A 12905-nucleotide genomic window follows, 5' to 3' on the forward strand; every position below is an offset into this window, starting at 1 on the left:
GTTTGTAGCAGGCCACAAGGTCCCCCCTTAACCTTCTCTTGTGGAGGCTGAACAGGTTCAGGTCCCGTAGCCTCTCCTCATAAGGCCTGCCCTGGGTGAAATGTCTATATGCCGCTTTACCTAAGAACTCTCCCTTGGCTAAGTAGATGCGAGTTAAAACAAAGCAGCTTTTAAAAGTGAACATGCAACCTTCAGACATAAATATGGCCAGTGCTTTCAACAGGAAGTGGAAGATCCTCGTGTTTACTTTGAACTGTCTGTCCTGTTGTTCTCCTTTTCATCCCCGTCCCACGGTATTTGCACAGAGAAGCATTCACATTTGGGAGTAGAACTTGGAAGACGTGGGCAGTGCTTTGCCCTCCGAGTCCTGTTGCAACATAATCTTTTGAGCAATAGCTTCTTCAGTGAAATCTTTTGTCCCTTTGAAGATCAATGTGTATGTAAAGAAATCCTCAACCAAGGAATTACTTTCTGCTCATCTGCACAATTTTTTTCGAGGCCAGAAGCATTAGCAGAGGGTGTAATTGCAAGAACCAGTTGTATTGAAGTACTTCCCTTCTCTTTGCAGGTGCTGGGCTGGATTCGGAACGGGGAGTCGATGCTCAATGCCAGCCTCGTCAATGCAAGCTCCCTCTCAGAAGCTGAGCAGCTCCAGCGAGAACATGAGCAATTCCAGCTGGCCATAGAGGTAACACCCATGGAGCAACATTTTTTTCTCTTTCCTAGAAAAACCGTGTAGATGGGGACTGTCTCTCAGCCATAAGTCAAAGCACTGTGAGCTTAAAGAAGGGAAAGGGGGAAATAAAAACAACCTTTGAAAAGAAGCAAGGATTTTTCTGGGTGATAGCTCCAGTTGGACCACTTGTATGGTGAGAGAAACCAAGACAACCTCTAGAACGAAGGCATTCCCCCCCAAGTCTTCTCTGTTTCTTCCAACCGTGCAGTTGGTCCAGTAAAAGATATCGCCCGCAAAAATCCTTGCCTCTCCAATATTTCCTGGGCCATCATGGCTACAACATCACTTGAACACTATCACAACTTTGAACAAGAAGATTTATCTCCGTCTTCATAATATGGCAGGGTGTTAACAGTGAAATAAATAGCATATCATTGATAGCGAATCCTTTTGCTGTCAGGTGTAAACACAGGCACTGGTGAGAGCCGCTCACATGCACGCACCCTCATCAGTCCTTTGCTAAGAAACAACATTAAAATTCATAGATGTGAACTCAAACTGGGAAACGTCCACAAAGCCTGGCTCTTTCTCAGAACAAAATTTGTAGCTCATTTCTAGGGCACTCACTTATGAATATATTCATCATGGAGGATTATACAGCCCTCTCAGAGGAAATCTTTGTTTGACTTAATTCTGCTGCCTTTGAGCAAACAGGGAAAGTTCAGCAAACAACTGCTTTGTCATAATATTGGTTAGAATGGGGCAAGAGACGAGAGGTACAGTCTGTGTTATCTATAGGTTAAATTGGGGTGTAGCTACAACCTCTGTGCATAAGATAACTATGCCTCACAAAAGCAAATTGTGATTGCAAACACTTCCCTTCCAGGTACACAATGGGTAGAGGAGCATAGGGAGGGTAGGAGGCAACAGAAGCTGCATGAGGGGCTGGAGTGAGGGCATTCACTCTCCGGAACGGCTGTACAAGAGGGGCCATTTTCTGCCCTCGTCTTTGTGTGCATGCAGACATCCACGTATTTACAAATAGAAACAGGAATATATGTACAGTATAGAATAATAGAAAGTTAGGGCTGGAAGGGACCTCAGGAGGTCAGCTAGTCCAGTCCACTGCTCAAATCAGAACCATCCCCAACTCGATCATCCCAGCCAAACTTTGTCTAGCCAGATTTTGAAAACCTGCAAGGATGGAGAGCCCGGCACCTCTCTGGGTAACCTGTTCCAGTGTTTCACTACCCTCCGAGTGAGAAATTTCTTCCTAATATCTAACCTCAACTTCCTTTGCTGCAACTTGAGCCCATTGCTCCTTGTCCTGTCATCTGCTGCCACTGAGAAAGAGTCCAGCTCCATCCTCTTTGCAGCCCCCCTGCGGGGAGGTGAAGGCAGCTATTAAATCCCCTGTTAGTCTCCTCTTCTCTAGACTAAATAAGCCCACGTCCCTCAGCCTCTCCTCACAGGTCATGTCTCCCAGCCCCTGAACCATTTTTATTCCCTCCTGCTGGACTCTCTCCAATTTGTCCACCTCCTTTTTGTAGTGAGGCGCCCAAAACTGAACACAGGACTCCAGATGTAACCTCACCAGTGCTTAATAGAGGGGAGTATCACTTCCCTTGACCTACTGGCAACACACCTACCAATGCAGGATGCCATTAGCCTGCTTGGCAACAAGGGTGCACTGCTGGTTCCTATTCAGCAACTGTTCACTGCAACCCCCAGGTCCTTTTCTGCAGAGCTGCTGCCCAGCCAGTCACCCCCAGCCTGTCCCGGTGCAGGGGATTGTTCTGCCCTAAGTGCAGGACTTTGCATTTGTCCTTGTTGAACCTCATGAGATGCCTTTTGGCCCAATTGTCCAATTTGTCTAGGTTACTCTGAATCCTAGCCCTACCCTCCAGCGTATCTACTACTCCCCCAGCTTGGTGTCATCTGCAAACTTGCTGTGGGTGCACGCCATCCCATCTTCCAGGTTGCTGATGAAGACATTGAACAAAACCAGCCCCAAGACCAACCCCTGGGGCACTCCGCTTGATACCACTGTCAACTACATATCAAGCCATTGATTATTACTCTCTAAGACTGATGGTCCAGCCAGTTTTCTATCCATCTTACGGTCCATTCATCTAGCCTTAGCTTTACTGCGAGAATGTTGTGGGAGGCCGTATCAAAAAACCTTGCTAAAATCAAGGTAGACCACATCTACCGGTGTCCCCGCATCCACAGAGCCAGTCATCCCAGCCTACAAGGCAGCCAGGGTGGTCAGGCATGACTTGCCCCTGGTGAATCCATGCTGACTGTTCCTAACCACCTTCTTCTTCTCCAAGTGCTTACAAATGGATCCCTTGAGGATCTGCTCCATGATTTTTTCCAGGGGCTGAGGTGAGGCTGACTGGTCTGGAGTTCTCTGGATCCTCCTTTTTCCCTCTCTTAAATATGGGCACTGTGTTTGCACTTTTCCAGTCATCTGGGACCTCTCTTGATCGTCATGAGTTTTCAAAGATGATGGCCAATGGTTCTGCAAGCACATCAGCCAACTCCATCAGCACCCCTGAGTATATCCAATCCAGCTTTGTACATGTCCAGCTTTTCTAGGGAGTCCCTAACCTGTTTTTTCTCCACTGAGGGCTGCTCACCTCCTCCCCAAACTGTGCTGCCCAGTGAAATAGTCTGGGAGCTGCCCTTGCCTGTGAAGACTGAGATGAAAAAGGCATTGAGCACTTCAACCTTTTCTGCATCCTCCGTCACAAGGGTGCCTCCCCATTCAGTAAGGGACTCGCACTTTCCCTGACCCTCCTCTTGCTACCAACATACTTGTGCAACCCTTCCTGTTACCCTTCACATCCCTTGCTAGCTGCATATTGTGTTTTGAATTATATTTGTTCCATACTAAGGGATGCATTGCATTCTCCCATTCGTGCTGACCATGGAGCACCTGCCTGGTTGCTTAGGCTTTATCCTATTAGTTAATGTTATCATGAGAGAGTGAAGGATTACTCCAGCTTTCTCCAGGCCTCTACCTGTAATCTGCACATCTTAAAGACAACACAAAACACCATGCAGCCCTTTGCCACCACCTTTAAAATCATAGTTCCCCTGCAAAAAAACTCTCTCTCTAGAGGGACATTTGAAAGAACTCATTGTTTAATAATAATTGCTTCATGCAGTCCTGTAAACCTCAGGGAACCTGGTGCCTCTTATCAGTGCCATTAATTGTTGTGGAAAGAGCATCTCGACAAGTAATCAGCTCTGATCCAGTTCCACTAGGATCCAATTGCTCCCTAAGGAAAAATAACCAAAGTTTAGTTGCCCCTTTTGCATCAGCTAGCTGGCACTGAATCACACTGAGCGGATCATAGCCACATGCAGCACTGTGGGGCAGGAGACGCGCTGCCCGTGTTATCATGGCTTGCTGCCACTGTGAAATGCAAGCCATACAGGGGGAAGAGGGTTACAACACTGTGAGGAAGAAAAGTTGTAAAAGGAAAAAAATAATAGATGAAATATTAATCGTGTTTAAAGCTCAACATGGGGGAGAGAGCTGCAAAGCACACAGAGGAGAAACAGGTCTCTAAAGGCATCCTAGATGTTACATTCAATTTTCATTTAAAATCCTTTAAAGTCTATTTAAAATAAGCACCACCACCCTAACAGCAGTGAAGCCATTGGATATTAAATTCAAGCAGTTGTTCCTGAGTGGCTTCCTAAATGTTTCTGTTGAGTATTAATCCTTTTTTGCTAATAGCTTTCTCTGTCTTGCATTATTCAACAGTATTTTACCGGACACGTTCTAGCCGCTTTCCAGGTCTAGAGATTAGATCATAATGCCACACACAATACTTTTAACAGCTACAGATGAAACAAAGACCACGAGTGTCTTCAGGTTTCCATACAGATCGTTAAAATCAAATATTGGCTCAACTGTGCCCTGTCCTGCAGCCACCTGAAAGGATGAGGAAGAGCTACTGCTTGTCCTTCTCCTTGGGTGCAGTAATGCACAGTAGACTAATTCTACTGCCCAGGAGCACGCCGTGGCAAAAGCCATGGTAATGCGTAGTAGAATTAGTCTACTGCTCATTAACATCACTAAAAGACCGTACCTGTCTTTGCAGGTACTGAGCGTAATGTGCAGTAAGAACAGCGCATTAATGCATGTGTAGAGATGCCCCTTGGGCAGCCTAAGGGTTGCCCTTGCATTTGTTACAATGCAAAGTCCGCTACTTGGTTGCTCCATCTCAGAATAGCTTAATGAAGGTGGATAAGTCAGTGGATTCATGGCTCCGTCCCCCCGAAACTCATAGCTGAGCAGCTGTGTGGGCGGAGAAAATACACTGTAACTCCCAAAGTTTTATATTAGAGTATGGGCTGAGGAAGAATGATGCCATTTTAAGGGCAGACAGGTAGGGTTTCCCCCAGTTCAGCTGATTATAATTTTTTCTTGTAATGATATCATGTGTCTACTCTGCTATCCTGTGGTAAGTAAAGCAAGCTTAATGAAACAAGCTAAGTTACTATGATTTAATTTTCATGGCCTGTGAGATTGGAGCTGATGAATAAAATAGTTGCAACCTATCAGCTGATGTGCACTCACAAGCAATATGTCTTGTCAGCTCTGCCCCCCTTTATAATGGCTTTCTTGTTTGATTGTTCACTGTCTTGTGCTAAAATTCACTGAGCAAAGTCAGGGGATACCCAGAAGTATCACAGCCTCTTACTGTGCTGATGATGCACATTGCAGCCGCGCGTGGCGCGGTTCTGGAACACCCCTGACGCAGCACGGTTCAGCTACCATGAGAGTAAATTTACACATCTGCCACAGAGTATGTTATATGACACATTTCAGTTTGGTACAGGGCTTGGGGAGTTGAGATCACTCAGATCTTCAAAAGCCTCATGGGCCTTTTTTCATACAAGCAACTCAAACTCTGTTATAACTCCGTTATATTATAATGAACAATGGTTGAAACTGTTCTTCTACATTTATTCAACACAATAACTGAACATAACCCTTTATTGGCAAAATGTTTCCTTTAAGTCACCGTTATATTTTCTGGGGTCACTGGGTTGAAATGCTATGCAGATGCTGTGAAGCAGAGTACCTTTACTCTCATAAATACTCCTACTGCTGCCAATGGGAATACTCGCATGAGTAACACTAGGAGTTTAAATGTTTCAGGGTCAGGCCCTTTGTTTGCTAACTGTAATATATTTGCTGAGATACTGTTTTTTCAACTGAAGCTGGGTGCAGCAGACCCTGCATGGAAGCAGGATGTGAGCTCCTGACAGCTGTAAGTTAAATTTGGGGCATAAAAGAGGGCTTAATTGATTCAGGATTTTTAGGGTTGCAGCCCAAGTAGCAGTGCCTGGTACCTGCCAGTGCCTGCTGCTCTCCAACTTCTACTGAGTTGCAAATTGTGTCAATAAGATGCACCAAAGTACTTGACAAAAATAATTGTTCATCGTAGAAAATCTCTCTGAAAATGTTTCACTTTCTCACATCTCCATGCTCACACCTCACCTCACCTCTTTACCATATGCATGGCACATCTGTACAAACCTCTCTTTCCTCCCCGCATACACAGTCCCTCTTTCATGCCACTTCCTTACAGAAGACGCACCAGAGTGCCCTGCAGGTCCAGCAGAAAGCTGAAGTGCTGCTACAGGCTGGACACTACGATGCAGATGCTATCCGGGAGTGTGCTGAAAAAGTGGCACTACATTGGCAACAGCTGATGCTGAAGATGGAGGACAGGCTCAAGCTAGTCAACGCATCAGTGGCTTTTTATAAAACCTCCGAGCAGGTGAGGTGAATGATGCCTTCTCTGCAGGAATCTGCATTGTTATAACCTATGCTGCATTGTGTGTTCAATTTCAAATTGAAATGATAGGAACACAATCAGTTTCTTTTCTTCCTTCTTCAAAGAGGGAAATTCTTGAAATCTCATTTTTTTTAATCTAAAAAAAATGTTATGAACTGTTTTATCCCCCGTTTTGTTTTTGGAGGTTTTTTGCTCCTAGTTAATACTTGCCTTATTTTAATTAGCTTTAACCAGATAGCATGAGGCTAAAAATGTAGTGACTTCTGAAGTTACTGCTCCCAAACCAGTAGTGCAAGTCAGTGCAGGCAGCTTTAAGCATCGTACATCCCCGCTGTCTTGCCTTGCTCCAGGAGTCCACCCATTACAAAGCACAGTATGCCAGCGTCCGCAATTGTGTCACCTTCCCCAATGGCCAAATTACTTTCCCTCATGCACAAACAGGTGCAAGTCCTATTAGGAATTGCACCTGCTTACCCTGGCACTGGATGTGGCCGGCATGTAGACGCTCAATGGTATTATGTGGTTTAATTTACCGCAGTTATACACTAGCATGGATATCGAATATCTTTGTGGTTGAGGTTAGAAAAGGAAACAGTGATTCACATTACAGGCTTCAGAGATATTCATACACAGTCATATATGTGTGTGTATGTGTGTGTGTATGTATACATGTATATGTTTGTATATGTGCATGTGTATGTGTGTGTGTGTATATGTATACGTGTGTGTATGTGTGTGTGTGTGTGTGTGTATGTATGTATGTATACATGCACACAACCATTGTGGACCATCCTGACCATTGTGGAAGTGTTTACCAAACTCCGCAGAAGACTTTTTTTCTGCATGCTGATTGATGACACAGACAGCTGTGGGGCTGGCCTCCAGTCGGACTTGCTTAACTCATTTTGAACTCTGTTCAAGGCAAATGCAAACCTTGCCTTGAGCGACTAGGAAGAAGTTTAACCAGGGTCATCCCTTGTGTCCACAGGGTTGAAAAGAATTCATTCTCCTGAAGGAAGTGGAGAAAAAGAAACTAGTGAGAGACTCATTAATGCTGCAGGCAGTAAGACATGCTACCAAAGTATTTTAGCCCATAGTTCATCAAATCTTGTATCCTCTGGTACATTTAAGTGATCAGAGAGCATACTGCAGTGTTCACCAGTTCATTCAGTAGTCCCATGGATGTGGTGAATGTTTGGAGTAAAGATATTTTGGATGATGCTCATGAACTGTTCGCTGACGAAAATCTTTCTTCGACATGTGGGTTGTGTGACTGGTCGGTTAAGTCGCATGATGTTTTCTCTGTTTCCTGGCTGGATGAGGATGGCTTGAATAACGCTCTGGGGCTTTGATTCTCCCCGAAGTCGAGTGGAGAGTCCTGCAGGGAGCTGGATTTGGAAGACAGACAAGGCGGTGGGGAGTTGTAGGGTTATAAGAAATGTTCAAACTTTTTGTCTGTCTTCCTTCCACAGAAACATTATATTGTGGGGCCACCCAGGATTTCCAGTAAATGCAGTCTCCTCTTGACTGTATTTACAGCAGACTTTACATGAATGGGCCTCTTCATGTTAACAAAGAGGAAAGTCATTTACATATAAAGGAGCAGTCCTATTGTAAAAGGCATGAATGCAATGCTGCCCCGCACTTTTGATTAGTTGCTTCAGTATCAATCCTCCAAAATATCTCAAAGCACTCAAGAACCCAGAAATAACCCTCAGCCTGGTTGCACAGCCTCATTTTTGGGTTTGGCATGCATGGAGCAGAGCTGTGCTTCTCAGCAACCCCAGGGAAGTGGTGTGACGTGCCCTTAGACTTCCAGTCAGTCACTGTCAACACCTACCAGGAAAAGCCCTTTCACAGACTTAAAAACACTGTCTTCATGAAAGGCTGTTTTGCACATGGTTTACATCCTGTATTGGTTTAGTGAGCTCATTTCCCTGAAAAGGTACTGAAATAAACCACACCTGCATTAGCACCTTTGCCCTGGCACAACTGCAGCTATGCTAGAGGCCTCCACCAACTTAAACTGTGTCAGGTTCAACCAGCTGTTGCAAAAACTGCATCACAGAGTTCAATGCGCATCTGAAGCCATTTAGTTTTGGTGTAAAAGACCCTGTTTCAGGACAGCATGTATGCATGTGTTTAACTAGAAGCATGTGCTGAGCCCCTGGACCTCAATAGGATTTAAGCACCTTAAGCAAAATAGGGATCATTTCCAGGGTTATCTTCTGAGTCCAGGCAGACTCCTCTTCCAGGATAACCTGCAGGGCTTCGCCTGGATTATTGCTAGGGAGGGAAGTAGTGTTTGTGCCCTACAACAAGATGAATCAGAAGGCCTGGCCACAAACTATAGAGAGCCCTTAGCCAAAGAACTGGTGATAATGCCCTCTGCCCAAAAGTGCTTTGCAGCTGAGTGCCTTGGCTGCTGTGGACAAAGTTCTCAAATGCCTGCGTGTGAAACGTTTTTGGCCATGCCCTTGGTGGGGCCAGGCAGCAAGGAGCTGCACTTGAGCAGGGCCGCTGGAAGCTGTGCTTGTATCACTGCAGCTTCCCCCCGGGGGGCACGGTTTCCAGCCCATGGGGAACTGGGCCGGAGCTGGGTAGCTTCCAGCTGTGCTCACGCTGCAGCTGGGGTGTGGGGAGCAGGGGAGGAGAAGAGGCCGCAAGGCAGACACAGCTTCCAGCTCCCCAGTGCAGCTCCCCGCTAGCTGGAAGCTGCAGCCAGAGATCAGGGGGAGGGACAAGCAGTGGTAGCACCATGCTGTTTCCAGCTGTTTGGCCCTGGCACAGCTTCGCAGGGGCTAGAAGCGGTGCCCACACTGCAGCCAGGGCATGAGAGGCAGGGGAAAAGCAGTGGCAGCTGCCCGGGTGCAGTTCCCAGGTGCCCAGTCAGTGCATGCATCATTGCACTGAAGCTACCCAGCCCACACCAGACTGGAGTGGGGTTGTTCCAGCCTGAGGCTGCCGGCCCTACAATAGGTTGCTTCGGGTCTAATGGATCTTCTTCATCCTGACAAATGGATCAGGATCGGAGTAACTGAGATGCTGCGTTGTGGGTTGTGGTTCAGGTCTGCAGTGTCCTGGAGAGCCTGGAGCAGGAGTACAGACGGGACGAAGACTGGTGCGGTGGCCGGGACAAGCTGGGGCCGGCGGCTGAGATTGACCACGTCATCCCGCTGATCAGCAAACATCTGGAACAGAAGGAAGCTTTTCTCAAGGTCTGATTTTCCTTCTTTAATTGTTCAGAAGCTTCTGGGTGAGGAAAACAGTTTATTTATGTTCTGGACAATTTATGGCCTGGAAGGCAGAGAGATTTAGAGTAAGTTCTGTGAGCTTTTAATCTGAGCTCTGCTCCTGACTCACAGTGTAAACTTTGGACAAGTTTCCTCCTACCTCTGTACTAGAGATGGTAGTGCTTATTTTAGATATGTGTTGTGAGGATTAATTAGGCAATGTTTGTGTTACACTTGGAGCATGTTGATTGCTTCACGAGTGCCAACTGTTTATCCTCAAACAGAATTATGAAAATTAAGGAAAAACAGAGCACAAAGCATTTTTACATTTCCTTGTTTCAAACCTGTACCATTTAAATTCCGCTCTTGGACCTAGTAGCTAATGAGCTAGAGATAGATGAAGTAATTCTACCTCCTCTAGGTAGCATGTGAATAGCTCCTGAGCTTTCCACCTGCCATCCAGGTGTTGCTTTTTTGAGCTGCTGGGCAAACAGGTCTGGATGTCAGTGAGCTAGCATCCTGCCACCCATTACGTGGATGCAAAACTACTCACACAGGACAGTCTTAAAAAGAGAAATGTATGGATCTCACATTGCCAACAACAACAAGCAAATTTCATGGGAAGTTAATTGGTTTTAGCTTACAGTGTATTTTTTTTGAACCAGCCCTTGCACATCCTCATCATTAAATTGCTTCAAGATATAAAATCAGCATAGTAGCTAAGTGCTTTAGTACATTAGGACAGGGGTTGTCAACTGGGGGTACTTGGGAAGGTCCCAGGGGGTATGCGCGGGTGGGCAGGGATGGAGCATCGCCATGCACCGCCCTGTGCTGCCGCCTCCCAGCAGCAGGGCCTGGCAGGGGTAACAGCAATGGCGCCCCTCTGCGGGCCACGCAAGTGCCACCCAGCTGGTCGGATGCAGCTCATGGCGGCCAACGCTGCCACCCACCACCCCACTGCCGCCTCTCCATGTCCAGCTGCGTGCCACCCCCTTCCCCCCCAGCTGCCAGGGGTACACCTGTTAAAAAAGGTTAAAAATCCCTGGTTTAGGAAGTCCCATCCCCAAGGCTAATAATTCATTAGCTGCTGGATTTGAGACGTGACATCAGCTGAAGCTCTCCTGAGTACTTGTATCCATAAGGACTTCCTTGTGCAGAACAAGTGAAGAGCTTGCCCTTCACAGGCTCCATTTGGTTTGCTTTGTATGTTCACTGGTAACAGGGTATTGCTTTTCTTAGGCCTGCACATTAGCACGAAGAAACGCTGAAGTATTCCTCAAGTACATTCACAGGAACAACGTCAGCATGCCTGGAGTAGCAAGCCATACCAGGGGGCCTGAGCAGCAAGTGAAAGGTCAGTGCACTGATGCAAGGATAACAGCAAGGATTTTTGTTTTCCTCTTGGCTTCCTGAATGTCAGGGAAAGGAACAACCATCTTTGTAAAACTTCCAGGTATACTGACCCCCCTCCAGAGCTGAAACAGCAGCCGTTATCAATATCTTTAATTGGAACGCTGTAGGACATTTGAAAAGGAGGCCTTGTTGCTTGTGCAAAAGGAAGGAAGGGAAGGGGCCTTCAAACACCGGCACTCTGTAGTGTCTCTTGTCTGTTAAAATATCACAGAACAGTCCCATGGTCTCCGTTCTGCAAGAAGTCAGACAGGGTGATGGTAAGGGATGTCTTCCTGCCTTTAAAACATCCACATGAATATGTACAAACAGGTACAAATCAAATGCAAGATCCCATCCAGCACCTGTCCAGCCAAGAAGAGCAGGAAATCAAAACCAGGATGTGCTTGTCACTGGAATGCAACTCAGATCAATTTGTGCTTTGTTCTCTAAGTCATACTGCTATGTCAGGCAGCATCCAACACAACCGTCCTTCACTAGGCTTTTTCATTTGGCTGAAAGCATTTTGTTTGCAGCAAGATGATACATTTGAGGGTTTTGGCTCCGTTTCCACTCCTCCCTGCTGCTTAATCGAATGGTGGCTAATCTGTGCCCAGCAATCCTGCAAGGTTCTGATAAAAACATGCCAACGTGAGTCTGCAGAACTAAGTCTTTATTATTGTTATTGGCTTACTTGTAAAGCTGGAGAGAGGACAGATTAATGGCGATGCCATCATTATATAGTGTTGGTACCACGGACACAGGAGCATGGGTTAGTTGCATTCAGTAAAAGGATGAAAATGCTTCAGAACGAACAAAAGGGTCTTTTGTTCCCCTTTCTGCTCCTATCAGTTTTCTCAGTTTCAATCTTATCTTAGTCAGTATTATTTAATATTGTTCGCTAACGTGTCAGATCAGTTTCATTGTCACTTTTCTTTTCTGCCTGTGTTAAAAAGGATGGGCAAAGCCTTTTAAGCTGGCTTCAGCTTGGTATTTAAACACATGCGTTACTATATTAACTTGCAAGTGGTGCTTACTGACTTCAGAGAGGCACATTTAAGGTTCAGCTCAGACTTTCCCTTACTGAATCGTGGCTTTAGTTCTCAATCCAGTCTTATCTGTGCAGCGAAATTGGTTGAAGAATAATCTATTCTAGCGTATCTATCTGTTTGAATACTCTATATTTGTGAAGAAAAGCCACTTTCTTTTGGAATAATTATTGCACTTCCAAAGCAGAGAAATGATTTTGCAGTGAATCAGTTTTATTCTGGAATAGAGCATCTACACAGGGAGCTAACCTAGATGTCCCTTGTGGAAATCTGCTCAATTTTGCCTATAGATGAGCCCTCAGACAAAATTTCCATTGCCTGCAGTAGGAATTTTACCTATGCAAGGAGAGGAGATTTTTGCTAATAAAATGTTAAGAATAATAGAATTATTCTATAGTAGAAAACGACAGACTCCTGAATAGGGCTGGAAATCATGGAATCTGATAAAATCGCAACCTATACGATAACTCCCAGTGCATAAAAAAGTAAAACTTCAGTTCCTCAGCTGCTGAAAACCAGTATAGCTCCACTGCAGCCAGTTTGGAATCTGGCCCCAAATCTCTTCTTTTCAATTAGCGTGGATGGTATATTTGCTACATATAATATCCCTTCTAGCAGATGGTCCACACAGAAGTTAAAAGATTAGAACTGTTGTGAGCTAATTCCAGCTATGGACAGACGTTACAGGCTCCTACACACGTGCGGGAGCCTGCTCTGCTGCACTAGAAATCCA

The 12905-nt window shown here is 45.7% G+C and overlaps 1 protein-coding gene across 6 annotated transcripts in view; it reads left to right on the top strand.

The window, feature by feature from the left end:
* KALRN (kalirin, RhoGEF kinase) overlaps positions 1-12905 on the top strand; it is a 750361-nt gene that overhangs the window by 499846 nt on the left and 237610 nt on the right. For 5 of the 6 annotated variants that reach the window (XM_019553787.1, XM_019553783.1, XM_019553780.1 and 2 more), the window contains exons 16-19: positions 569-688; positions 6265-6483; positions 9570-9719; positions 10974-11088. In XM_019553787.1, the coding sequence (XP_019409332.1) occupies positions 569-688; positions 6265-6483; positions 9570-9719; positions 10974-11088 (604 nt within the window). The remainder of the gene's footprint in view (positions 1-568; positions 689-6264; positions 6484-9569; positions 9720-10973; positions 11089-12905) is intronic. The other variant, XM_019553782.1, reaches the window with a different exon arrangement.

The sequence above is a fragment of the Crocodylus porosus genome, unplaced genomic scaffold, assembly GCF_001723895.1.
Source record: "Crocodylus porosus isolate Cpor-Errol unplaced genomic scaffold, CroPor_comp1, whole genome shotgun sequence".
In the NCBI taxonomy this organism is placed as follows: Eukaryota; Metazoa; Chordata; order Crocodylia; family Crocodylidae; genus Crocodylus; species Crocodylus porosus.